Genomic DNA, 27,551 nt, shown 5'->3' with positions numbered 1-27,551 from the left:
TTTTGCAACACATTAAGAATACTCTATATGTTATTACTTACTTTTAGTGAAATACATACGATGTTGAAACGAATGATACTAGTTTCAAATTCTGAAATAGAAATTTACTCCTTAGCACAGCAGTCTCACCATGACTGAGAAACGTTACTTCAGGAAAGCCCACACATCAAATTCTGAAGTGGCTGCAACCTTTATATTTTATTTGATGACAACATCCCAGGACTTTAACAAATGAAGTTTAAAAATATAAGCAAATAAGGAGCAAATGAGATATTTTTAAATACTCAGGAATGTCTCTCCATGACTTGATCTATTTCTAGGTTGCCTCCTGACCTTGCCATGGCACTCAAAAGACTTAGTGAGAAGCTTCAAAGCAAAGAGGAGAAACAAAGATACGTTACACAATTCCCCAGAAGGCAACTATGCCTCTCCTTTACTTTTCCTTAAATAAACCCTGGTTACAAACTAGAACCACAGCTTTTAATACATCTTGAAGGTGGCCAGAAATAGACTGTAGCCTCAGGATTACATGGTAGGGAGAGAGGAATAGAAATACTGTGAGCTGCTACATCTTCCAATAAAACTTTGAAGCTATGGAAACCTTACAATTCTTCCTAAATTCAGTTCTATCATTCAGTTGCTAACAGCAACTACTATTTGTTTGAATTAGCAAAAAAAATCAGGGGTCCAGCCCACCAACTGGTACTTTGACACAAAATAATGCAGAAGTAATGTATACGTTCATACTGACCAGTCTAAATACATAAAAAAGAACAATAATATTCACTTGATGCTGCAGCCACCTCCTGATGAGAGAACTTTCCATAGCATAAGGCCAACACAAATGCACAGAAAGTTACATCTTCCAATTATGCTGCCACCTCTAGGTGACAATCATACAGCCAGAAGATCATCAAGCTCTGGAGGTTCTGGGTGGGCACACGGACCAACTCCACAGCAGCGTCTGCTATAAATGCTGTCTCCTTGCCTTCTAAAAAGGATCCCAGTACACAGTGGAGTTTGCATCCCATGTAACAGCTGGTTTCACTTAAATATTAGTTTCTGCTAATGCAACTGAAACACAGCAGGAATTTTGTTTTGATGTACGATTTACGATGTATGTAAAGGACCAAGAGTTAAGGAAAAACATTGATGAACTTTAAATTATTTAGAAATACAGAATTCACATTTTTGCATAATAGAAAGCTAGTATTTTTGAAAGCTGATAAATAGAGTCCTCTGCTCTTTGTTTCTAGAACAAAACAAAATGACAGTAGTTACTGTACCCAACTACCTAGCAAACCAGAAGGCCCCTCTTGACAACTTTTCAGTTTTACAGCAAAACACTGCTTAGACATGATGTCTCAAATAAGGTGGAGCACAAAAATCAGCAAGTTCTAAGTTTATACCAATTTTAGGCTTTGAAACTAGAAAAAGAAGATTCATGCACAAAGTAAACCATGGTTTCCTCTCATCACACTCTCAACAGGACACAGTAGCAAAAACAAGCCTGTTTTAGTCAACAGCTTTGCACAATCCAGGCACTATATTGATGCATAATGCAGCCAAGTGTCCATAAAGCTCATTTAACAAGGGACACTGAAGAACAAAGATATGGTACTTTCTAGCATCAACCAACCAACCACTCCAGATGCAAGAGGTTCCACTGCCAGTTCTCTTGGGCCACCTCTCTTTTCATAAGGTGGAATTTCAGATGCAATACCCTGCCCCATCAACATCAAAACCAAAGCCCTATTTCAAGCAGAAAGACATTTTATCAAAGTTCCATTTACCTGGCCCTGGAATAGTCACAATTACATACTTTACAGTGTCAGCTGAAGAAGGTAGAGAACAAGTTAGACTTCTTGTGTACTTAGACTTCAGTAAAGCTTTTGGCACTGTATCCCACAGCATCCTCCTGGAGAAGCTGGCAGCTCACAGCCAGGATGGGTGTACTCTGCAATGGATAAAGAACTGGCTGGATGGCCAAGCCCAAAGAATTGTGGTGAATGAAGCCAAATGCAGCTGTAGGCCGGTCATGAGTGGTGTTCCCCAGGACTCAGGTATTGGGGCCAGTTCTGTTTAATCTCTTTATCAATGATCTGGATGAGGGGATTGAGTGCACCCTTAGTAAGTTTGCAGATGACACCAAACTGGGTGGGAGTGTTGATCTGCTGAAGGGTAGGAAGGCCATACAGAGGGATCTGGACTGGCTGGATCTTTGGGCTGAGGCCAATTGTATGAGGTTCAACAAGGCCAAGTGGTGGGTCCTGCACTTGGGTCACAACAATCCCAGGCAGTGCTACAGCATCAGGGAGGAGTGGCTGGAAAGCTGCCTAGTGGAAGAGGATCTGGGTGTGTTGACTGACAGTCAGCTGAACATGAGCCAGCAGTGTGTACAGGTGGCCAAGAAGCTCAACAGCACCCTGGCTTGTATCAGAACTAGTGTGGTCAGCAGGACTAGGGAAGTGATCATGCTCCTGTACTCAGCACTGGTGAGGCCACACCTTGAATCCTGTGTTCAGTTTTGGGCCCTTCACTACAAGAAAGACATTGAGGTCCTAGAGAGAGTTCAAAGAAGGGCAACAAAGCTGTTGAGGGGCCTGGAGCACAAATCTTACGAGGAGCGGTTGAGGGAACTGGGGCTGTTTAGGCTGGAGAAAAGGAGGCTGAGGGCAAACCTTATCACTCTCTACAACTACCTGAAAGGAGGTTGTACCATGGAAGGTGCTGGTCTTTTTCTCCCAAGGAGCAAGTGACAGGACAAGAAGAAATTGCCTCAAGTTGTGCCAGAGGAAGTTTAGATTGGATATTAGGAAAAAATTCTTCACAGAAAGGGTTGTCCAGCATTGGAACAGGCTGCCCAGGGAAGTGGTGGAGTCACCATCCCTGGAGGTGTTTAACAGGTGTTTAGATGAGGTTCTTAGGGACATAGTTTTGTGCTAGAGTTAGGACATGTTATGGTTGGACTCAATGATCCTAAGGGTCTCTTCCAACTGAAATGATTCTATCCTCAGGTTTCAGCGTGATCACCTTCAACACGAAAACCCTCTCCATTAACAGAGTAACAACAGATTTGGAAAATCCTGGTGGTTTCCATCAGTCCAAACAATATGGAAAGATACAGAAGAAAGAATAATTTGTTATTTCTTTCTGAAAGAAGGGAAAAACACCAAACTGAGGGGGCTCCTACATTTGGAGCAAGAGAACTCTAAAGTATGGAATACGTTGTACGCTGTTTTCTAAAGTCATTGCTGATACTAGGGTAATTGACATAAAACTTCATTTTGTGTCAATAGCATAGAGATCATAAAAGAAATAATTCAGGAATACGTCTTCATGCTTTGACATCAAAACAGAGCTGGAACTAAGAAACACTGCTTAACAGTCAAGCTCTGGACAGGAGAATTTTTCCAGTGCTTAAATTCTGAATATGTTGGTATTCAAAGCACACTTTCCACACTCTATTTTGCAGACATTCCTTAAGCAAAAAGAGGTTTGAAATAATACACCCTAGCCAAACCATAACATATTACATAGGGGAAAGAAACGGCCATAGAACACAGCAGGTAGTATGGTGCTGTTCAGCCTATGAGGCAAATGAACACAAGCCATGAAAATGCAGCATCTGTTCTCAGATGAGCAATTAAAATGTAAAAACTTAGGTATTTTAAAAAAAAAATTCTAGAGTTATACTTGCAAAGTGATCAGTAATTAAACTACATCATTTCCCTTCATCTTCACACCACATCGTCTCAAGAACAAGGAAGGCTTACAAATGGTTCACCTACAATTAGGATCCATTTCTGGATGGCATCACTACTTACTGACTCCTCATTTCACAGAGGATCTGGTAGGTTTTGTCAAGGCAGAAAAGTACACCAAAAATGAGTAAATTAGCATAACCTGTTGAACAGACTTTGATCAGGACTGAACTCACTGCTTCAATACAGATACTATGTGCTGCAATAACCAGTGCTCTGACATTAAGATTGAAGTGCACTATTAGAGGTAGATTAACAGTTGTGGAAAAGGGAAAGGAAAAATAAAAATTTAAAAAAAAAAAAAAAAGAAGAAAGAAAATATTGTCATTCCTCTACCCACCCACTCTACCCCGTAAGTTCTGTCTAAGATCACCAGTCCTAAAACAACTTATTTAGCAAAAATTTGGGCATTTTCTCTACAGATTTCTGCTCCAAGCTTTACTACTCAAAACATATGCTGACCATACTCAAGCAGAGTAGCACCATATTTCTGCTCTACATCCCCCCTACCACGTGAATTATGAAGAGGTTAATTTATGTCCCAACTTAAAGGGTGGACATTGTTGACACACATTTTCACGTGGTGCAGTGATGCTGTTACGCTACGCATATGCCAAATTCAACCACAGAGATGGCTGGCTGTCGATCACAGTTGACAAGATGTCTGAAATTAGTTTTTCCTGCTGAGCATCAAAGACACGGTGATCTTGCAACTGGTCTATCAAGTGTTGGTATGCAACTAAAGCACTGTTTCAGGCTAAAATAGTTATTATTGTCTAAATGCATCAGTTAACCTTCTGACCACAGCACAAACAGAGTCTTGACTCAGATTCCAGATCTCTACACAAAGCAAATAAAGAGTTAGCGCAGATGCCAAAAAAGCTGCCAGGGAAGCCAAAGAATCATGAAAGGAACCAAAAATAAAAATGACTGTTCTTTGCAAGAGGCATAAGGGGATAATGACAAGATCATGCAACTTCTAAGCATCACATTTTATTCAAGATATTATGTACCTGAGCTTAAGAGATTGTGTGAATGTTGAGTCTATCTGAATATTTACCTGTCTTTCTGAAATGATTAATTTTCTGTGTTAAAATGCTCAGGCTGTACTTTATTTCACCTAATCCTCCAATCCCTTCCAGAGCTGAAATCAGTGTTCCTTGGAAAATGGATGCAACAGACATTTTTAAAGTACTGTCTATTAATAAATCAGTGGACATCTGTATTTTCTGCCTTATCTTTCTTTTAGGAAACCACTTTTTCACACTGGCAGATTTTATCCTGTATTGAGGTACTCTATACGCTCAGTTCTATATTGCCTTCAGTTCCTACCAGTATGGGAACTACGAACACTGTACAGATGCTCAGCATGTGAATTTGGATTACCTGAAAACAAAAGGGAGGCATTGCCCCCACTGCTACTGCTGGCAGGCTGAGCAATGTTACCCAGTACACATCTGTAATACAGGTTACAAATCTGGCATCAATTAAGAAAAACTAACATACTTAAGACATAGTGAACTGGGTTCACTGTACAAGTGTGTGTGTCATAAAGTCTCAATAGACACTGTAACATTTCGTTTTTCCTGCTGAGATTTTTCAAAAAAGGATGGACTATATCAACACCTCCTAGCCTAAAACTTATATTTTGAGTGACACGGTTTCACTGTGAAATCAAGAAGAAATTCACTCAAGGCAGATTCTTTCATATCAGGTGCATTACTTCAAAGAAAAAAAAAACAACTATCAGACATGATCAATACAACTTTCCAGAGCTGCTCAGCAAAGCAGAGTGAGGAAGGGCATATAGTTCTCAACAGCAAACACACCGTCGCAGTCTCACTTTGAAAATCACAAATTAATGTCTGATCATAGCATGTTATAAACACCAAGTAAAAAGCTATTTGCTACACTTTGCATCTACCCCATCGTTCTCTCAGCTAGATAGTTCAGGCTTGTCTCACAATCCCTCCAGAGATTAAACTCCATCCTTGCGAGAGTCACTTACTCAGATTCAACAGGAATAAGTAAATATATGTAATTATTTTAAAATTTAGGTTCAAGATTTATTTTTCCTCTATGTATTTTACTTTCAGAAGAGGTTACACATCATTCCTGCTGACATGGGAAATACTACATAGTCAAAGCAGGAAACCTTCCAACATGAGATGTATTGCACCACTACCGCAACACCTCTACAAGAAATGCAACTACTTTGTAAAAGGGCACCAAGCATTACCAGTTCTCCCTGCATTCCTGTATTCCCTCATTTGCAAGAGAGTGAGTAATCTTCCCCTAGCCACTGAATTTCGAAAGCTGAGCTCAGTCTTTGAAAGACTCGCCTTCATCAGTTGAAGACAGCTGATGCTGGACACTAGGTGGAAAATAAGAACAACAAAGATCACCATCTTTGCATGACCTCTTGGCCTCCAAAGCAACAGAACATACTGCACTGAGAATCTGCCAGCTGACATAACTACAGGGTGCTTCTGTGATAAATGTAAGGATTGATTTAAAGCAGTCATTCTTCACATTTTATGTGCATTTTACAAGGGAGAAGGATATTAGTACAGCTCTCCCACTAAGCTGAGAAAAAGAGGCAGACAAAAAAGACAGAGAACAAAAGAAAAGGGCCAACAGAGGCCCAAGCAGAGGGCCAGATGGTGACAGCAAGCCTCAAATCTTTGTTCAGTTCCCTGTGCCTATCAGAGCATCAGAGAATGAAAGCTTTGAATAAGAAGAACAGGCATACCATCCTCCTTCTGATCTTGTTTTTTCCCATTCTCTGCTACCAGATTAATGCGTTTAATAGTTCATGGCATGGAAAACCACAGTGAGGGCTGGGGGAAGCTTATCGAGCCACAGCTTTCTCTGAGTTCTGTAAGGAAACCTGGAAGGAAGACGCATACTCACAAAAGAACAGCTTGTAAGATCTGGCAACTTCTAATAGCTTGCTAACACGGAAAATAATGGGGGGGTGGGGGTGGAAGAAAACTGAAGAATCTCAACTGAGTTAAGTGGTCACTGATCTACTCTTTTGAGAGCTGCAACAACCCATGACAGCCACAGATGGGCCTCTGGAAAACTGAGTGTAAAAACTTTGAGAGCTGGGATGCGTGTAGGCACCTACCGCCCATATGTAGCCTACAACAAAATACTTTGAGAAAAACAATGTTTTCTTCCTCATATATGTGATGCCAGAGGAGGGTGTTTATCAGCACACTAAAACTCCTAAAACAGAGTTAATGCAATTACCAAGCATGAAAATGAAGACTTTTCTGTCCTTTAAGGTTGAGCACAACATCAAACAGAACCAGCTTCACAAGCCACTGTTGTTTCAGGTGGAACCAGAGAGTTTGGCACTTGCTCCATCCACAAAGATGATGCAAGATTTCTAGGTTTCTGCTATGATGGGCTGTCAGTTTTACCTAAAGTCACTAAGAATATTAGCTTGGCTCTCTCTCTTCCTCTTCTCTATCATATGCCAAAGATCATAGCAGGGATACAGATGACGGCTAAAATTTAGTAAGATTAATGTAGTAAAAGCCCTGCCTCATTAGGTTTTCCCCAAAGAGAAAACTAAGTAAAACAAGCTACACTTGTCACAGCATTTTTAGCTGCAGAGCAGCAAACCAGATGAATCAAGAATAAATTGAAAATTAAATGGATTTGTGTTACTTTGTGCAAGTTAAAGAAATTGATGCTTTTTCATTACCAAAGTATAATTCGTCTGAACTAGTGATATGCACACAGCACTTTTAATTGACGACTGTGAACTACTAGACTATGAGAAAAGTCACGGTACATAAACAAGCTGAGAAGAGTTTATACCTGTGTTTTAGTGTGTAAGACAGTCCGAAAATACTTCTGTCTAGCTAATAATATTATTCACATGCACTCTGTAGGAGAGGCCAAGCAGTGTGCTTCAAAATTGGTTCAGGAGTCTTAATCCAGCTTTGGAGACAGTGTGAGTTCAATAATGACTGGACAACCTGGGTGAAGCTCACCACTGATTCTGTCTAAATGGATCCACATTCAGTGTAAGTTAACTTTTGAGGAAACAGAAGACAAAACCCCCAGACTCAAATACACTTTTCCACAATGCTGAAAGAAACCCCCCTGTACCACCAAATCTGACTTTTCTTAAAATTTTATTCACAAGCAAAAACCAGGAAAAAATGACACTAGCAGATTTTGCATTCCTTTCAATCCTCTTGCAAGATATTTCAACAGTTAGCTCTAGATCCTAAATTAACCTAAGGACCTCATCAGAATGTAATCACTACTTCTGTGTTTGTCCTGTCCTGTCCTCTGCCTTGATCACATTTTGTTATCTTATTTGAGGGTATCCGAAAGCGAAATATGTCGTCAGGAAGTCTTGTTCATGAAACACTCTGCAGTGAAACAAGAGCACTGAGTTGCTAACATCACAACAAACAAAACTGTATTTTCCCCGTATACAGCTGTACATGCAGTAACTCCACACTACGTAAGGTACTGGTGCAATACAAACAGCAGCAACAACAACAAGCAGTTTTGAACAATCTTTTTTTCAAAGTTCTTTATTTTTGTGCTATGTGTATCATTCCTGAAAAACTGCTACAAGTACAGGAAAGGATGGATAGTGAGACTTTAAAGCTGGAAGATAAAACCAGTAATGCATGGCCAAACAGACCACTGAGGAACAGACGTCTACAGATCATGCACTGGGAATCACCACACTGTGCATTCTCTGAGACACCCATTGAAATAGGTATTGCAGACATCTGTACTGAACACAATTATCATGTTGAGTCCTTTGTAAAAAATCCAAAATGAAGTAGTTTGCATAATTTGGTTCATCAGCATCAAAAGGAGAAAGAGACCTGCACATCCTGATTCCTAGTTGTGGGTGTCACCAACATCCTACCTGTTTCCTTTGACACTACTGTAGGAGAATAATAAAGCTGCATGAGCAACAGCTTTGCCTCATCACAAAGGAGCATTATGAAGCAAAACTGTGTTGTTTCAGAAGCATAAGAATCCATGAAGTCCAGGTTGCCCCTGGATGTGTGTCCTGTGGTTGACTATAAACTCACCTGAAGTTTATTCAGGTACTTCTAGGGCCTTTCTACAGAGAGATTCCTTGTGTCTAACAAATCACAAGCTCTCTTTCAAAGGCATTATTTCCTGAGTCTCCTTCCTCTATCTGGCTAGTGTTTAATGTATTAGTTGTCTTTGGCATCTGTCTTGCCAGGTTACTAGAGAAAACATACGGATAAACACACATACATTGGAATTAGCTTTATGTGAGTGGACACGATAGGAAACAAGGCTAAAATAACATTTGATCCTTTTAGGAGGTGAAAGACAACATCCATAAAATTTGTGAACAGCAACTATTAATACCACAATATCACAAGCCCAGCCCCTGCAGTTACCAAAGGAATTTCCTGGGAGCTGATCAGCTTTCTTCCTCTTCTCTGAAATCAGATGGGAATGTCCTTGAAGCAAATATATCATTGTAGGAAACAATTAAGGGCAAAGGGGAAGAAAGAATGACTTATGTAATTTAGATAAAACACTCACTGTAAGCTTATGGTTGCCACTCAAAGCTAAGTAATGGTGGAAGACTCAATTTTCAGATCTAACCTCTTGTCTGGTGGCAGTGCTGGAGGAGCACGAGGTCAGCCAGTGCCTGGACTTCAGCAGAAAGGAGAGAAAAACGTGCGTGGCACTAGCATGACTTCTGAAGTCAAATGAGGCATGAACCACCAGCTATTCGCAGTTTTACACCCTGGAGGATCTTAAGGCTGAAGAATCCAGCTCAACCTGAACACAGCCAGCAACTCCACCAGCTGTAAGATCATGCCTTGACATCCTGCATTGTGCATCCAAAGAACAGGAATACAGAATGTGGAAGTTATTTGCCGGTTGGTACTTAGAAGCTTGGAAGAAGATAACTGGAGTAAGCAAGGCAGAATAACAGGAATGCTACTGAACTAATGCAAACTTTTCAAATAGGAAGTAAAAACAAACCAAAAAAACCAACCCGAAACCTACCAACTAGTAATACATAAATAGGATTCTACTAGTTCAGAAAAAAACCCCAAACAAACAGTATTACCAATGCCAGTGTGCACTGCAATTTTACAGGAAGTAGGTCCTTTTAAATGAATCTGATCTGTAAGAGTTGGGTAAAATATCTTGGCTAATGACCGGCAGGGAACCATCAGTGAACAGAGGTATTTCCAGAGGGGATCTGCGAGGCCAAACACAGAACTCCTCCACTTGGTAAGGGAAGCCTCACAGGACTTCACAGAGTCACCTCCATCACTGAGGACCATCATCCAGCTAAGGATGAAGAAGATCCATAGGTGTCCATACAGAGCTAACACACAGCTACACTGCTTCATCTGGAAAAGGTGAAGTCCAGGGGAACCTCCAGAATGCCCAGGAAAGTTCCTTCAGTGTAAGTAACAACCGCTATGGCAAAACAAACACAACAGCAGAAAAATTTGGAGCCAGTGTCTCAGCAACGGTCAGCAGGAGACAACTCGCTACAAAACAGGAAAGGCAGATGAGATGGGGGAATTACGGAAGGAATCATGATTTGTCTGAACTGTATTCCCCATCTTTCGTAGAGGCCCATCTAAAGCCAGCTTAACTAAAGAACAACATCTTGTGCAGGCCACTGAGCAGAAACACTCTTCCAGAAGCATGCATATCTGGCACACATATGTCTGATACGGCACACGCTGGCCCAAACCTTTGTAGTTATCATTTTTTTTCTCCACTGTTACAGATGTGAAACACGAAGTGCTTTTCTATGACATCAAAGTACTGATCATTTCTTCTGTAAAGAACTAAGAGAAGCAATCCAAGTCACTAGGCGCACCTATTCCTACAGCCATACTGCTGTAATGTGACTGGACAGACCATCCTGTGTTATCCTCCACTAATCTCTCTAAACTGGTCTTTCTAATGTTGCTAACTGACATGGTATTTCTGCTCTGTGGAAGAAGATCCAGAAACTCCCAGGGGGAGACATTCTATCTATACATGCTGTACGGGTCCCAGATCGATTTACATTGCTTAAGTCTAGCCACTGAATTTGAAAGGCACAAACAATGAGCCTACAGTGGATTACTGAGGATCTCAATCACTTCCCTGTTTATGCAACTGAACTTCTCAATACACTGAAAAGAGGGACAATTTAAAAATTTTAAAATAGCTAATGTATCTGAACATTTAAATTACTCTTCCTTGACCTTTTAAAATAGACAATTATTTGTCATCCAACTGCCAAAATATGACAGTATGAGCATTTATGGAGGTGACCTAAAACAATCACAAAACTATTAAGCTTTTCTGTAAGCTGATGTAGAGCACCAAGTTCTATATTGTTTTACACCCAGTAGAGTGCCATTGCACTCTTTATGTTACACAAAGTTTACACTAGTTCACAGTTTCATAAGAGAAAATGTACACAGTGACATTTGCTTTAAATTTATTCCATTTACTCCAAGAGTACAAGTGAATTTTGTTACATGGAATACTGTATTCTAATATAGACAAAGTAGCTCCTTTGCATCGGTTATAAAGTGTGGAATCACTGAAGCTAAATGTGACATAGGACTAAACAAAACCACTTCATTCAAAACAGACAGTTGTTCTCCATCATGACTGATGGACAGACATGCTTGAAACTGGCCCAGTATTAAAATGTCTGACTGACCAACGAAAGCCAAAATAAGGCTTGGGCTAAAAAAGCTGCTTTTACTGTCATGCATGCTCCTCCACATAAAAGTATGCAACAGCCTCTGCTTTGTGCTCCTATGTGTAGGGTCCTGGTACAAAGACGAAAACTGAAGACTGAGCTTCTGACTCAAAAACCAGAATTTGTTGAATCTTGAGTGAGATTAGGTTTTATGATTTTATGTACTGTCTTTTTCACCTTTTTGTAAAGGCTCTAGTTTAAAAACAAGTACCTACTGACATTTAAACAAAAGGAGCTTAAATCGGGACAAGTGGCCCAACAAAATATAATCAAGTTACTATCAATCCACAATGGAGTGCCTGCTAATGATGTATTCTATGAAAGCCTACCATCAATAATGTGTATTGCTGAATGAAACACAGAACCTGTGGCTTTTCATTGTCCTGTAGATACACGTACAAAATATAAAAAGCTTCAGTTTTGTGACTTCCAAGAGATAAGGGAGACAGAAAAAGGGAAAGCAGGGACAGTTTAGGGCCAGAACACAAGAAAAAGTATGTTTTTTTCTGGTATCTATCTTAAAGTTTCCTCTATGAAGTCATGCAGATTATTGACCTGATCACTTCAGAGCATAGAAATCTGTAACACAAGGATGCAAAAAAACAACAACAAAAAAATCTAAAAGCTTCCAGCTCCAGTCTTTTAGCATTAGTCACAGTGAGGAGCTGTAACATACTCCACGCTTGCATGGTGTTGCATCCTCTGGAGAACTATGGTGTCTGCTTCCCAGCAGAAGGGGCCAGGTGAGCAGGTTACAACAGGTTGGCTCTTGAATGCCTTCAGAGCCCGCAGGGAGAAATGCAGACCTTGCCCACAGCCTCCACATAGCCTTGAGCACCTAGGGACCTGGCCTTCTGCACTTGATTAACCATCTGAGCTGCAGGATCATCCTGCATGACTGCCCACACCCTTGAAGAAAGCTTGTTTTCGTCCCTAGCGTACCTTCGGAGAAAGAGATGTGGGACTGTAAGAGGAGCTCTGCCCACAGCTGGCCATGTGAACCCCCCTCCATGGGCAGTGAGCAGGGACAGCTGGCGAGGACATCAGGTGGGGAGGAAGGAAGCCCTCTGTGGGTGTTGAGTACATTTGCTGTAGACCAACCCATCTTTGCAGAATTAAATTCCACATCCTCTGCTGTCACAGACCCAAATGCATGTGTGGTCTTACTCAAGCCTAGACACTTGGCTGAAACACAGACAGTACAGGAAAAGACATGGTTCTTGCAGAGGACCAAGCAAGGGCTTGAAAGAGATTAATCATACCTTCCCAACAAGGTCAAAAAGATAGTATTATCAAATTTCTTTCGAAAACCAGGTCTTTTTAACTAAAGTTATAATGAAACCAATTAAAAATTGACAATCACATCTTAAAACACGTCTTTTTTGTTTTGGGGGAGGAGAAGGGAGGAAAGCCAAATCACATATATATATATATATATGTGTGTGTGTGTGTGTGTGTGTGTGTGTATGTATGTGTGTATATATATTGTGTCTTCTTTAAGAAGATAAATGAGATCTTAGAGAAAGCTTCCCACAGTCTGAGAGGAAATAAAAACTCGAACTAGGGCTCTTTGTCAATCCTGTTCCACTAATATAGTTGCATTTCTTTAAGAAGGCCATCCTTCTTGCACCGTATGTTCTTCCAGTGTTTTGCTCTCAACTACACATTTTGCCCTCTCAAGCAATAGCTTCAGACTTGTATTTTTCCACCATAAACCAACATCAACCCAAAACCTGCCCCTTAACTATTCAAGGGCATGTAGGTACAAAAATAATATTGTCCTCCTAAGCAGGCTGGGTGTGGTATTTGAATGTTGTATAATACATTCCTTCAGTTAATTGAAAATTCTATCTCTCTTTTCAAAGGTTCAGTAAACAAATGGCTTGGCAAAAAGAAACTGAGAAATAATACAGGAATACCTACTACAAATAACTTTTATTTAAAGTATGGCATTAATATATATGTTGATACGCAACAGAATTTCTGATGCTGCAAGCCAACGCCCTCCTTTTAAAGGAAGAGGAAGAAAAATCAGAAAATGGGGCACTACCAAAACCTAAGAATTTGGCAGTCGCACAAAGATCTATATGTAGAGCTTTACTAACCTCAGTGAATCATCACAAAATTGAGACCCAGATCAATACAGAGTAACAGATATTCTTTCTTTCAAACACTCCCCCACATTCGTTTTTTTTCTCTGCAGAAGACCCAGTTGTGGCAACATACTCATTTTCCAAAACATATATTGTCTACTGCTGACATGCAACTGTTCCACAGTGCATATCTGGGGAAATTCTGAGCCTCTATCCTATTATTATTTATTTACCAAGGTATGCTTATCTGGAAAACAATTTTTCATAATACTGACTCATAGAAACTACATACATATTCACAGATACTAAATACAGTTTCAGGCGTTCTTAAAATAATACCAAACAGATGACTCAGAAGTCATCTGAACATTAAGAAAGATGTTTGTATAGTGAGATATGCTGACTTTGAAACAGTCTGTTTCTTCCAAACACTGAAAAAGGACAGCCTTACCTTTAGGTCTTTTAACATTCATTCTTAGGTTTCCTTTTTTATACAACCATGGTACCACTATTTTCAATAAAATTTCAACATTTGCTATGAGCTCTTTAAAGTAGTATCTCAGATACTCTTTACCTTGTCTGTTGTCACATCCACGGATTTGCTCCTTAAGGCAGCCTGCCTTTCAGCTGAAAGCGGTGGAAATTTTCAGAACAGAAAAGCACACAGCACAGAAGGTTTAACTTCAGCTAAGTGCTGTTGGCACAGCTGACCACATTCACAGCAACATGAAGACAGAAAAACGCATTTGCATCGGGCAGCAGGAGCAGCCCTGCACACCCCAGCTGTTGGGAGCGAGCCTGACTCTCATCTGCCATCACACACAGATTGTGCTCTGCGCTAAAATGTCAGTGCTGTCTGGTCTGGGCTTCAAGCTGCAGGCATGCCTGTTTGTCTGTCGGGTCGAAGAAGGAATTTTCTTAATAGTTCTACTTTAAATGGTCAATGGGAAACACTTCCCACCATGCACCGATTGCTCACTACATCCTCTCGGCTGGGCAGCACAGCCCATCTACCAAAAATATCGGTTTGTTAATTCATTTCATACAATTACTTCAGGAACTTGGAATAAAGTCTCTGTACTCCTGACAGCCTACCTCCAAATTTAATACCAGAGAAGTACCAAAAAAAACAAAAAAAACAAACAAACAAAAATATATATATATATAATGCTACTATTAAAAAGAAAATTCATAGTTCCACTGGCGACTACTCCAGGTAAAACTACAGCTTTCCAAAAAGGATGTGTCACCTCCAGAGCAGAAGTTCTGTGTATACTCCGCTGGAGGTACCAATTAATTTCCCTGCACTACCCTTATATGCTGGCCCACTCCTCCCAGGAGCTGCCATATTGATGTGATCAGATTAAAACAGGATTTTTATTCACAGTCACGGGGCTCCTCACTGCTCTCTGATCTCAGCACAGAAGGTCAACTGCATGCATATCAGGCAACTGAAACTGCACAGTTATGACCAGACATCCTGTTTGCTCTGAATTCTATTTTTAATACTTTTATGATGTTAATAACAGGAACTCCTGGTTTAACCAGTTTGCTTTTTGTTATAATTTATCCTGCAGTTAGTTAATCCAAAGACACTGTATGAGAGATCCCAGTGTGTACAGCTTCTACTTCTCACTGTCAGTTTTAAGGTGTCTCTTCCCCACCAGGCTCCCTGCTCCTGTATTTCAGGAGCTTTCCAGACTGTTCTGAGCAGCAGACAGAAGTTTTTATAAGGACTTCAAAAGGGTTCCCTTGTTACCTAATCCTCAAGCAATGTAGCCAAAGAAGACTGAACATTGGGCTTCTGTATGGGAGCCAAGACAGAAAAAATACAAAACTCAAAACTTTTCATGCAGAAATTTCCTAACAGTGACCTAGCCAAGATGCTGTGAAGGCTGGGAGTTGCTGTGCTCCCTCCACACCCCCTGGGAGACAGATAATCCCACGTGGGACAAAGCCTTTCTTAACAAGGCCAGGTACTCCTTCCCCAAAAACTTACAGCTTCGATCCCATCTAAACTCAGGTTCACCTCCGTCGCTGAGGAGCGAGTGCATCATTCACAACTTCCCACACTGGCTTTTCTTGAAAATCTGTCTTCCTTCTCTCTGAGGTAATAACCAGGCATCTCTCTCAGCCCTCTCCCAATTATATGTGGTGTGACTGTAAATATTCTTTCACTACTTCTGATCGGATGCTGTCTTTTATACACACTTCAAGCTCAGCAGCTCCTCCTTTCAGCAAAGGAGCAATCAGCTGTTGCTTGCCCTACCTCAGTTTACCGACCACCTTGTCAATTGACCTAGCAGTAGTTTTAATTTTAAAAGAGCTTGTTGACTGAGCATTCGCACTGACTGGCTTACACACAACGTACTCAGACCTTGTGTCTTGCTCAGTTTAAACATGTCTTCTCTCCCTGTATGGACTGCAGATTTCCATAATGAATACTACACATCAAAAACATGAAATAAATAACTAAAACAAAACCCCCAGAGTAAATAGTGGAAAACTTTGGTTTTTTCTGTTCTTTTTTTCTTTGCCTTTAAAGCCTGCAAAAGGTAGAAGGCTGAGAGAACTAGCATCAGTTCAGAGCATCAGATGTTGATATCTATCTTCAAATCTATACCATCCTTGGCTTTTGCTGAAACAAACAAACAAAAAAGGATTTTAAGCAATACGAACTCTATTGTTAGCTGTTCAGGAGCCATTCCTACTGGGAAGGAATAAAGAATAGCTTATCTCACCCAAAACTCTCAGCAGCCTTTAGATACAGCTAATTTTTAGCTATTGCCAATCTTGGTCACACTTAAATCAAGAAACAAATGCTCTATATCAGCCACTGCTCTCCACAGAAACTTAGTCCAGTTACCAGAACTGTCAGCATATTATAAAAGCATTTAAACCACGTGAACATTAAAGAGATGCTCTATTGCCATTTGAGTAAAAAAAAAATACCCAAAATAACAACAAACAAAACTATTTTGGAGCAGCCTACTACATAACAGAAAGGCCTGGTTCAAAAACACTAGTTCTCTGGAGATGATCACACCTTCCTTTAGCATCTAAAATGACTGTGAGAGCTGCTGGATGGAGCTAAAATATGTACTGGTTCTTTGGCCATGTGTAATTTCCGCTTCCAAATTACGATCCTGTTTTTACTGCAGATTAAGTGACAATACCTTCATGCAGTGTTATTCATACCTAAGCTAAAATGAAACCATCACATTCTTAACATAATTTCGGGTTTTAGCATTTTCTGTGCATCCAAGTATTCCTTAAATCCTTCATAAAATTAACACAAATACATTAATGAAGAATTGGTTCTATGCAGTTCATGTTATATGAAAACATTGTCTTCCACAAGAACAGATGAACAGTGGTACAAAAAGAAAAGAAAGTAGGGCAAGTGTATCAGTAATAGCATGCAGTTGCTTCATACAGAAAGATGTATTTGCTTTCCATTGATTTCATTAAAAAGACCAAAACAAGCAGACATTAAACTTTTATCTTATTTTTTCATAGGCAAAACAGAAAAAAAATGAGCTTAATAGAGGTTTAAATCAGGTGAGGGGCAAGTATTAATTACAGTAGTGTATCTATAAACATTCTTTGGTTAGAAATGGATTTTCACCCTCATTTTAGCCTTTTTTGCAAAGGGAGGAAGTAAAAAGGTTGCTGAAATGCAGGTCTTCCCAACTAAGTAGCAAAGAGAAGTGAGGGCAGGAAACATGGTAAGAAACTAATGTGAAAACGCATGCAGATGGGATATGATGCAAGACAGGAGATTAAAATAAAAGAACTGCATTTGCTGTGTGCTGCTGTGGAGAGACTGACTTAACAATTGTTTTGCTCTACCTTTCCTTCCCCTCTGAGCACCCGGCGCTGCTGACCCCGACACCAGCAAGGGACGGATCCAGCACCAATCAAGGATGGGACTCAAGTCTAAATGGGTGACTGACTGCCAGAAATTTTAACATTGTTTTCTATCTATCAATCTAAACTTGTCAAAGATACGGCTACTTCCAAACCATTGCACAATTCTGAATTGGGAAAAAAAAAGAAAAAAAATTAGATTGTGGTGTGATGATGGGTCATCTCAAGCTTTAATAGAAATTCGTGCCTGAAGTGGCATGGAACAAGGTTCATTTCATGATTCTCATCGATAGTATAACCCAAGGTAGTGGCAGGACTAGCTGCAGCACCCTGCCATGAAGAATCACAGCAAGACAGATATGAAGCAGGCCAAGGAAGCAAATGGGAAGTCCATTTGGCCAGTCCCACATCACAGAGAATATGTACTAAAGTATTTTAATAATGCAACTAAAGTCTAACCAGAAAAACAAACAAACAAACAAATGAAAACAAACCCAAAATATTGTCTGCTTGAAATACATAGGATAGTTGCAAGAAGCTTCAAGTGTTGAGAAAAACAAGGGAAGCCCTTTTTGGAGGGGAATCCTCAGATGAAAGAAACTTAAGCAAAGAAGTTTCAAGGGTCATTTTTATTTTTAAGATATAAGAACTATCTTTTCATCTCTGTCTTTTCAAGCCCCAAAATAAGAACCTTTTGTATCTTGAATATATTTTTGACCAAACAAAGAAAACATACATGAAAATGATCTGCAGGCTAGTTGCCTGTTTTGTCAGTCCCATGTTTCACAAAAACTTCGAATAATTATTGTCTTGTAACCATGCCTAATTTAATATGAAAGTCAGAATTTCAGCTCAAACCCTCAGGGGAACTCAGCTGGATTCACTGTTTAATTTTTGCCAGTGTTTTGGAAAGACTCTGCATTGCACAACACCCACCCAGTCCACTCTTAACTAAGCCAAGATGGCAAGAAATTCAATAAACTGGAAAAAAACAAACCAAACCAAACAACACAACCAACCATACATTTGCATTATATGCTAGCATCCAGAATATGAAGGATATCTTTGTAAGGGGATCTTTAACTTAACATTACCTCCATATATCTTTTCATTCCTATCCCCCCAACTCCTAAGATTGAACGCAAATGCAACATAATTAAGTAGCTAAATTCTCCTTATCTGTAACTTCAAGCAACTTCAGTTGCATATCTAGTTTTGGAGTGTTTTACAAGTCAACAGTGGGGCTATTTGTAACATTCCCACAGGGGAACAGAAACCTCTTTGATGTAAAATGCAGCTACTGGCTGGGATAGAGGAACACAAAGAGAAAACCTCGAGCTTCAACCCTTCTTCTACAATTCCTTTCCCATGCTTACCTAGATCTCCTCAGCCAAGACGTGAGTAGCAATGAGCGTTATAAAATTTCAAGGGTATTTTTTGTGTTGGTAACAGTTCATCTCTTGGTCACCTCCCATTTTGTGACTTACAGATTTATAAAAATTGTGAATAGAATCAACAATAGTACAAGTGATCATATATTGATCCAATTTCTCTCCAGTTTTTCCTTTGTGTAATTAATATTGAGCTATAATCTGTAGGTGAGTAATCCAGTGTTCATGTTTCCATGTCCATAATCAGGTTTTCATAAACTTTAACACATACTTGCAATTTTATAGCCAAGTAAAATTCGCACAATAGTCTTCAAAAGTAACTCTTCTCCACAGATGATGTGATGAGTCACAAGGGATTTATATTCTGTCATGAAGAGACATTTTTACAACACTTCAATAATTCGTCTTATTCTAAGGTTTCAGGGTAATAAAAACATTCAGATGAAGATGACTCAGGAAGAGATGAGCTGAAACACACTGTTTTTTTATTGATGAGAAGAACACAGTTGAACACTGGCTAGCATATGATTTGGACACATCAAGTTGTATTGCAAGACAAATACAGGTAAAATACTGAAAAGCCGATGTCTAGCACAAAGAACAACTGACATATCAGTTCCCTTACTTGAAATCATAAGTCATTGTTCTGACACCAGCAACCACAAAGGAACTCCCTGAACTCTAACAGTCACTACATCTACCAACCTCAGTATGTTTTACAAATATTAACTTGTAACAAAACACTTAGGTACGTATATTCTTACATTACAAAGATGCAGAACTTGAAACCCCTTACCCACTCTACAGAGCACAGCTAATTTGTGGGGGACAAGGAGGGATAATTAGTTTCAGTAATTCTGCAGACCAGGCGTGTTTAAGACAACACTTCTGTTCAAGTTTCCCAAACTTGAACGGTGAGGAAAAATAGAAACACACTTATGCACCCAATTTCTTTTCAGTTTAAAAGGAGGGACGCATCAACTAAAGCAGCAGTACCATGACCTAGGTGTAAAGAAGTTTTGGGCCATATAGCTCACTTCTCAGCTGAATGCTAAGATGGAAAACAAGCAGAATATAAGCTAACGAGAAAACTAGAATTCCTAACTCCTAATTTCTCAGCCACCTTTCTGTCACAACAGACGTGATGACATAAAGACAACACAATTATAGAGCAAGAAAGTAATCTTTTAGACATGATCATCTCACTAGACTTCAATAAATCAAAACCCTTGCTGGGCCAGATTTGGACCCACAGTGAGAATAATAATGGATACAACAGGGAGCACTTTCTTCTATGCTCAAAAAGTTCAAGTATTACAATCCAATATAAATGAAAGTTTGAGTACTTTCTTAAAAAAACCACAGGCACCCAAAATAAAGCAAAAAATAGCAAGCATATGGCACCATGGAAGACTAAACAATATTGCTTTCAGGGCTAGCCAAAGGATTAGTGTTACATGAGGAAATCAAGGTTGACTTTTAGAAATCTAAAAATAATTCTAAGAATGCTTCCTGTCTCAATGCTCTGGACAAGAGAAAACAAATGAAAAGACCTGGTGTCTACACGCCATCTAGGTCATTCGTATTACACAATCTCCCTTTTTAAAAAACTCTTCAAACAAATTCATATATAGGATATTCGCAAGCTTTAACTGATTAAAAACAAGTGCAAGATATGAAATAAACCCAGGAAGTACAAAATGGGGTTTTTTTCAGAATAAGTCCCTGTGTTGCTGACAAACCACACGAGAATCTGACAGTCTGACCAGATACTTTTAAATAAATATAGCTAATTAAACATTTACTTACATGCCACTTCATACCAGAAGGCTAGACCACTACACAGGACATTCACACAAGATACTTAATGCTGTATTTCTGATAGCTGCGAAGCAACACACATAATTAAGATAACTGTAGTAAAGAATTACGTATGCAGTTGTTATTTATCATAGGTGCAGCTCTTCATTACTTGCAGCTTAACAAGACAGGAGCAGACTTGTCCATCATACCTCTTTCTATGCTGTGCACACACAGCACACAGGCACATTTCTGGCTTCTCAACCAAGTATAAGGCCCCAAACACCCTATCATACCACACATTCAAAACTATTTGCACTGAAAAAAACATGCTTTAGCAAGCTTTTATTAATTATTCCACCCTCTCTTTGTAATAGAAGTTATAGGACTGCATACACTCATTGAGGCATTCAAAGATAAAAATGTAAACAGTTGTCCTTTAAATTATAAACCTTTAAAATACAGTAAAAGCCAACACTTATCTTTGATACTTACAATCAGAAACCACTAACCATAGCCTTGATTCATTACTAGAAATTATCTGCTATTGCAATATAAACATTGATAAAACTAACCCTGCCATGCTCAAGTTCATCTTTCCAGTTACGCTGCTACATGCACTGGCTCTTTCACAGCATTACTGGGGAGATGAAGTCACAGCGCTCGCTTCTCTTCCCATCTCTGGTACAGGTTCAAACGCCACCAATCGGTCCGCACTTTGGCGCACAGAGCACTGATTGCTTCACGAAAAAGTATGTGTCTGAATTCTTTCGTTTTTATAACACAGAGAGCCCTCAGGTCAAGGTTTGTGTTAGGACTCCAAACCTGAACATTTCAGACCATTTCCTTGCACTGCTCAATATTCTTAGGTGTCTTTGGACAAGCTACCTAACCATCTCCACGCCTTCGCTTATCATCTGGAAAATCAAGATAAACATTCTAATTTCAATTCTGAAGGACAGAGAATTTTAAGAGACAGGTTACATGTTTTTGAGGTATCTGATGAAATTATAGTGAGGTCCTTACATATATTAAAAAAATAAAAACAACACCTAAAATAAAACAAACAAAACCAAACCAAACCAACAAACAAAACCAACCAAACAAGCCCCACCACTCTGCAATTGTAGAATACACTTTGTAAAAAGCAGTTGGATTAAAACTGTGTTTTCATACTACTAGGTATTATGTTCTGAGATGACCAGAATCTCTCAGCTACTTTTATACAACTCAATCCTGCAACTTTGAGCTGCTCTAAAATTAGGAGAAATGCATGTAATACAGAAAAGCCTTTTGTTGTCATATATGTTTCCTTCCCTGTGCTGATAAACAAGCATGCAGTTTTTCAAAGAAAAGCACAGATAGATAGATAGATAGACAGACAGACAGATAGATAGATAAGATGTATAAATCACACCATTATCTCCCAGTAAAAAGCACTCTGAGCAATCAGGAGATATCAAATATCCTCTTCAATCGGAAAAGTGGTCACTTGGAAAGACTATCTTGAGGACGAATGACTAAGGCCTGGTTGAGCAAAGTGCTTAAATATATGAGTAACTTCACTGAATTCATCAGAAGTACAGCCAAAACACAGAGTAATCTCTCAAATTCAAACAAGACAACCATAGTCATTACAAAACTAGCACTCAGCTGGTCATCTTTTCTTTGAAATAAACAGGATCTTGAACATGGAAACATTTAATGCTCTTTAGCTTTATTTCATTTCCTTTTGCAATACAGATGAGAGAACATAAGCGAGACACTCATCAGTCTTCCAAGCTAAGTCTTAAGCCCCTTTTTCCTCAGGTATTTGTGTTAGGAGTGAAGAAGGAAGCCCCTTTTTCCTTTTGCATGGCAAATTAATTATGAGGGTGTTCATCACATTTGGAGCATGTGACCAGAAGAGTACATAGGATACAGTTCATAAAACCAAAACATTAAATTCTGTGAGAATCAGAAGTAATTTAATTCAATTTCTTAGGAACTTGTGTCTCACGAACAAACTGCCTCGTAGTCTCAAAGTGTCCACAAAACTGTTTCCCATGGTTGGGACAGTCAGAACATCGACCCCTCATGCATCTGTCAGGATTCCCAGAAACGATGGATCTGACACTTCTGCACTGTGTTTATGTGGTCCTGTCACACAGCATCTTGTAGGAACATGGCAGATTTAGAGCACTAAGGTTTCATTGAAAATGCCCAATGATGCCTAAATTAAAGGCAGAGAAGGGAGAAAGACACATATAGAAGAACACAATCACCTAAGCTTCTTTCCCGTCGGCAATTTTTCTGGATAAAAACAAAAGCTTTTCTCGAAAAATGATTGCTAACTACAACACAATTATAGCACAGGAGGACAACAAAATTCTTGTACCTTCTTTATTAAGCAAATTGTCACTGGCGATCATTTCTGAATCAAAACTATGGAAAATTTAAGTATCAATATCCTGTGCTTCAGGAATGCTGTTCGGATACGGAGAGCGCCTAGGTGGAGCTCACTGTAGAATAACGACTTAGCTTAACAGTATAAAGAGAAAAGGAAAACATTTTCTGTTCACTCATCCATGGTGAGACCGCAGTTCCAATAAAATGACAGATATTGGACACCTTGTGTCTCATCTCAGCAGATCAAAAATATTTTCTGTATTTATATACCATATATAGAGATTTATATATACTTATATAGCATAAATACCATGCTAATGTTGACATACTGTAGTCTAGTTTCAAATGTTGGTAAAGGTTTCACAAAACCTAGAAATGAAGTGTCTGCTGAGAGAAACTAGACAATTATGAGTAGTCAACTTGTCTCCACAAGAAAAGTAAGATGAGAAAATACATGCAGCACAGACCAAATGAGCATAGTACAATTTACAGACCTTTAGAATTCAGTTCTATCTGTTTAATTAAAGCAAGAATGTATTTGCTTGTAACAATGAGCCACCTTCTTGCTCTAAAGAACTTCTTGAGAGGGGGGCTCAAAGGAGAGGAGAGGATGACATTAAGTTGTGCTCATGACTACTTTTAGTACTAAGGCCATCAAAAAGCAGATTAAGAACTACCAAAACCGTTTAAATTGTTTTTGTAAAAAGTCTAGCCTTTGCCTTCTCATATATTTCTTTGCCTTGCTCATATATTTCTTTAAATAACCATGTCCACACTTACAGACTTCTATACATGTGCTTTTACTACAAAGTATGTGAACATAATCTTAACTGAAAAAAAAAGACACAGAATGAGGACAATAGCTAAGACTGGTCATCAAAAAATTGTTAAGCCTATTTCTGACAATGCATAATAAATGTAAGACTGAAATAAAACACATGTAAGACTGAAATAAAGCACACACTTGAGCCAGCAGACCAGTAAACCTCCTTGAGTCATTACAGTCAATCACATCAAGAAGAACCTGGGGACATTTAAATCGTGCGGGTTATTCAGCTGTCATGCACAAGTGTAGATTCTCAACTACTTCAAAAAATCCATAGGAAATTCTGTAGAAGAAAACTTATGGAGTGTTTGAGTGCAGCATACCACTTTTTTACAAATGTACTAAGTTGCTCCAGTTGCAAATGCCCCAGCAGGGACAGACTTCTTTCTGGTCCCAAAACTCCCTACATCACTGCTCAGAATTCGCTGCATAAACACTGTCGGGGGCAGACATTTGAGAACTGCTAACACTGATCAAATGCTTTTTGTTTCTCTGTTATTCTGGAAAGAACAAAACCATTCTCACATTTTCCGTTTTCTGTTTTATTAAAGACAACAGGTATTTGTAAGCTAAGGTACAAAGACGCACATTTCAACCACCAAAAATAGGGCTTTATAACTAGAAACAACAGCACACTGAAATGGTAGTGGCATAGGTAGATCCCAGTAATATAATTCACCTTGTTAGTATCATACAACATGCACAAACATTGCCTCATTAAAATGCCTCCAACAAGACTGCCAAACAGTGTTCCATCACAGGCATATAACTAATTCATCCTACAAATCAAAAGTAAAAAACCTCTCTGTGAAAACTGCCTTTTTCTGCACAAACCTTGTGTTTTACATTAAAGTGACCCGAATCTTTCACTGCACAGGACGGCCGCTGGCTTGGACCGCTATAATTAACAGTGATCTAATTATCTGTAAACTTTAAACTGTTTCAACACATGGCCATGCTGGCCTGAGCTCTCCTAATTTAGAAATGGTCATCTCAGAGTCTGAAAGGAAGGGAGTGGGTGCATCATCATATGCATAATGGTAAGTTGCTTCATTGATCTAAAAATGTGGCCCAATAAGAACATTCATCCTCTGACAGCATAATAATAATAATAATAATAACTATCTGGGAGATGCAATGTGAAATATACTATGCGACAACACTTCCTGGCTAATAGAGATGGGTGCTATTAAAAACAAAACTAAGATCTTGACAAAACACTACTGCAAATAAAATACAGCCAGTACTGAGGTCTGAACTGGACTAATTAAAAGAAAAATTATGGCTAAAACAAAAATTCCATGCAAATTTTTGTATTTTTTACACATAGACATAGTCTTTTCTTGTCCTATTAAATGTTTCCTAAGTAAACTTCAAAGCAGCACTATCCTAAAAATTAATGGTTTTTTGGAGCTGTACAATTAGTTTCCTATCAACCCATAAGCACACATTTTTCTACAGGGATGGAAACTAAATGCTGAAAATGTTTAGTTTTATTGGCATAAAATTATATTCATATGTATTCAAGAGAAAAGTTTCTAAAATCATGGTCTCTATTCCTCAGATAGCTTAACTACATTTAATGCAACTCAGCTCTTGTACATGAAGCAAGTATAAAGTTTTCTATCCAAATCCCTGTTTGCCAAAGGAAATAAATGTTTTCTGGAATCAGTGAAGGCCAGCAAACACATTTACAGGGTTCCTAGAAAGTTCTGTGAGATTAACAGAACTTGGTACAGCAAACAACTCCACTGAACACTCTGAAGAATGCTTTAGGGCTTCTTACCATGTTTCTTTAAGCTGTTAAGCACTATACAGTGCACAAGCTCAAGAGATGTATTTCAGATTTGATCCTTACTTTGATTCTTAGTTTGGTGGATTCAAGTGAAAACATGCATTTTGAGAAACAAAAAAGATATGGTAATTAAAATTTTAAAGTAATTTTATTATTAATATTCCTTTGGCCGAATTAGCAAAGCACATAACTCTGAATAAATTCCCTAGTCAAATAAAAGCTCTCTTTTACCACATCGTATTTTTTTATACCTATTTTTTGCTGAGACTTCAAAACATTTTCTACTTGAAGTATAACATCACAACTCATTTTAATGAATTACAAGATCCATTTCTTGTGGTTCAGTTACACTGATGAATTCACTGTTAAAGGACAAATAGTCATAGCATTTAGCATTAGTCATACATATCACAACTGCTTTTTAATTTTGTTTTTCTTTTTTTATTAGAAACTTAACAGCTATTTCAACAAAGTCATATTTGCTCGGATTATTAACAGATCTTAAATACTGGCAATTGTAAATCTCTAGAGTGAGAAGAATGACCAATAGCAACAACCCACAGATCAAAGACAAAATCAAAGACAATCACATTTTCAGTAAACTAGCAGACAAACTTTAAACACATTAAAACAGTATTTCTGAGAAAGCAGTAGAGATTATTCTGGAAAAGTTGAATTATTCCTTAAAGTTTCAGTATAGTATCACACTGAAACTGTAACAGACAAATGCAATTTTGATAATTTGCATGAATCATGCGAATTCCTTACCCAGTACATATACAGACACATTTGTCAATGCTCTCCCTAATTACTGTGTACCCTAGCTTTCCCAGCCAGTGACACTTTTTCTGCCACTGGAATACGTTCAAAGCAGCTTTTATGTTTTAACACTAAACTTCATATAAAAATGAATTAGTGTCCTAATAAAAAGGTAAGTCTTCCCTCAAACTCCACAGTGGATACAGATTGCATGCTTACAATTCCACTCGTCTGAGTGAAAGATCCTTTTCTTCTGCCTAACACTCAGCACTGGCACTGATAATGGAGGTTTGGTGGTTTTTTTTAAGGCACAGTTCAGTATAACAACAAAAATAATAACAAGACTTAGCATTTCTATCACATTCTTCATAGTAAAACAATGCTAATTCTAGCCAACCAATTATTTCCAAAGTCTGTTCTACCTTCTCCAATTTTCTCACATAAACAACATTCTGTATTGAAACACATACTGATTGCCAGATGTGCCAACCAGGTAAATAACAAGATGAAGAGACGGCGTAAGAGTAAATGAGGAGTAAAGAATGCACAAGAATAGGAAAGATGACAAGAGCAGAAATGCAAGGTGTGAGTGGGTTTAAACTTGTGTATATGCATGCACACGTCGTAAGAAGAGGATATATATGGCACTATTAAAAGAAAACAGGGTGAGCAAACAATAACTTATGAAACAGAAAAGACAACTGAAAAGTAAACAGAAAGTAATGAACAGTTCTGAAGGTGACTGAAGGCGGCAAAGGAGAATGGAGAATTAAAAGAAGGGTGAAAAAAACAGCAGAAAAGCTTGTAATAAAAGCTGTTGAGAAAAAATAAAATACTCGAGAGACAAAGCAGCAAGAAGGTTTGAAAGGGAAAAGAGGCTCAAAAATAGAGATTAAAAAAAAGGAGATAAAAAGAGCAAAAGAAAAAGAATCCTTAGTTACTTGACTACGAAGTCGTCCTCACCCATGGAACTTGTTACACTGCTGTAATCCATCATGTGCGGGTCCACACTGGAGAGCAGCACCACAACTTTCTACACAAGCTTCCCCACTGGTTCAAATGCCCCCTGCACGCCGACAACGCTACCAGTTACACAGTTCTGATCC

The 27,551-nt window shown here is 38.8% G+C and overlaps 1 protein-coding gene across 1 annotated transcript in view; it reads right to left on the bottom strand.

Annotated features, from left to right (window-relative positions):
• The window catches only part of AOPEP (aminopeptidase O (putative)), a gene marked incomplete at its 3' end in the record, with an annotated part of 171,240 nt that overhangs the window by 44,555 nt on the left and 99,134 nt on the right, over positions 1-27,551 (bottom strand). Inside the window, 3 exon segments of the mRNA XM_080362763.1 lie at position 19,180; positions 19,182-19,235; positions 19,237-19,241. Of these exon segments, the coding sequence (XP_080218889.1) occupies position 19,180; positions 19,182-19,235; positions 19,237-19,241 (60 nt within the window).

This window comes from Nesoenas mayeri (assembly GCF_963082525.1).
Source record: "Nesoenas mayeri genome assembly, chromosome: Z".
Classification (NCBI taxonomy): Eukaryota; Metazoa; Chordata; class Aves; order Columbiformes; family Columbidae; genus Nesoenas; species Nesoenas mayeri.
The sequence above is the reverse complement of the archived record's forward strand: the minus strand, read 5'-3'. Positions and strand labels throughout refer to the sequence as shown.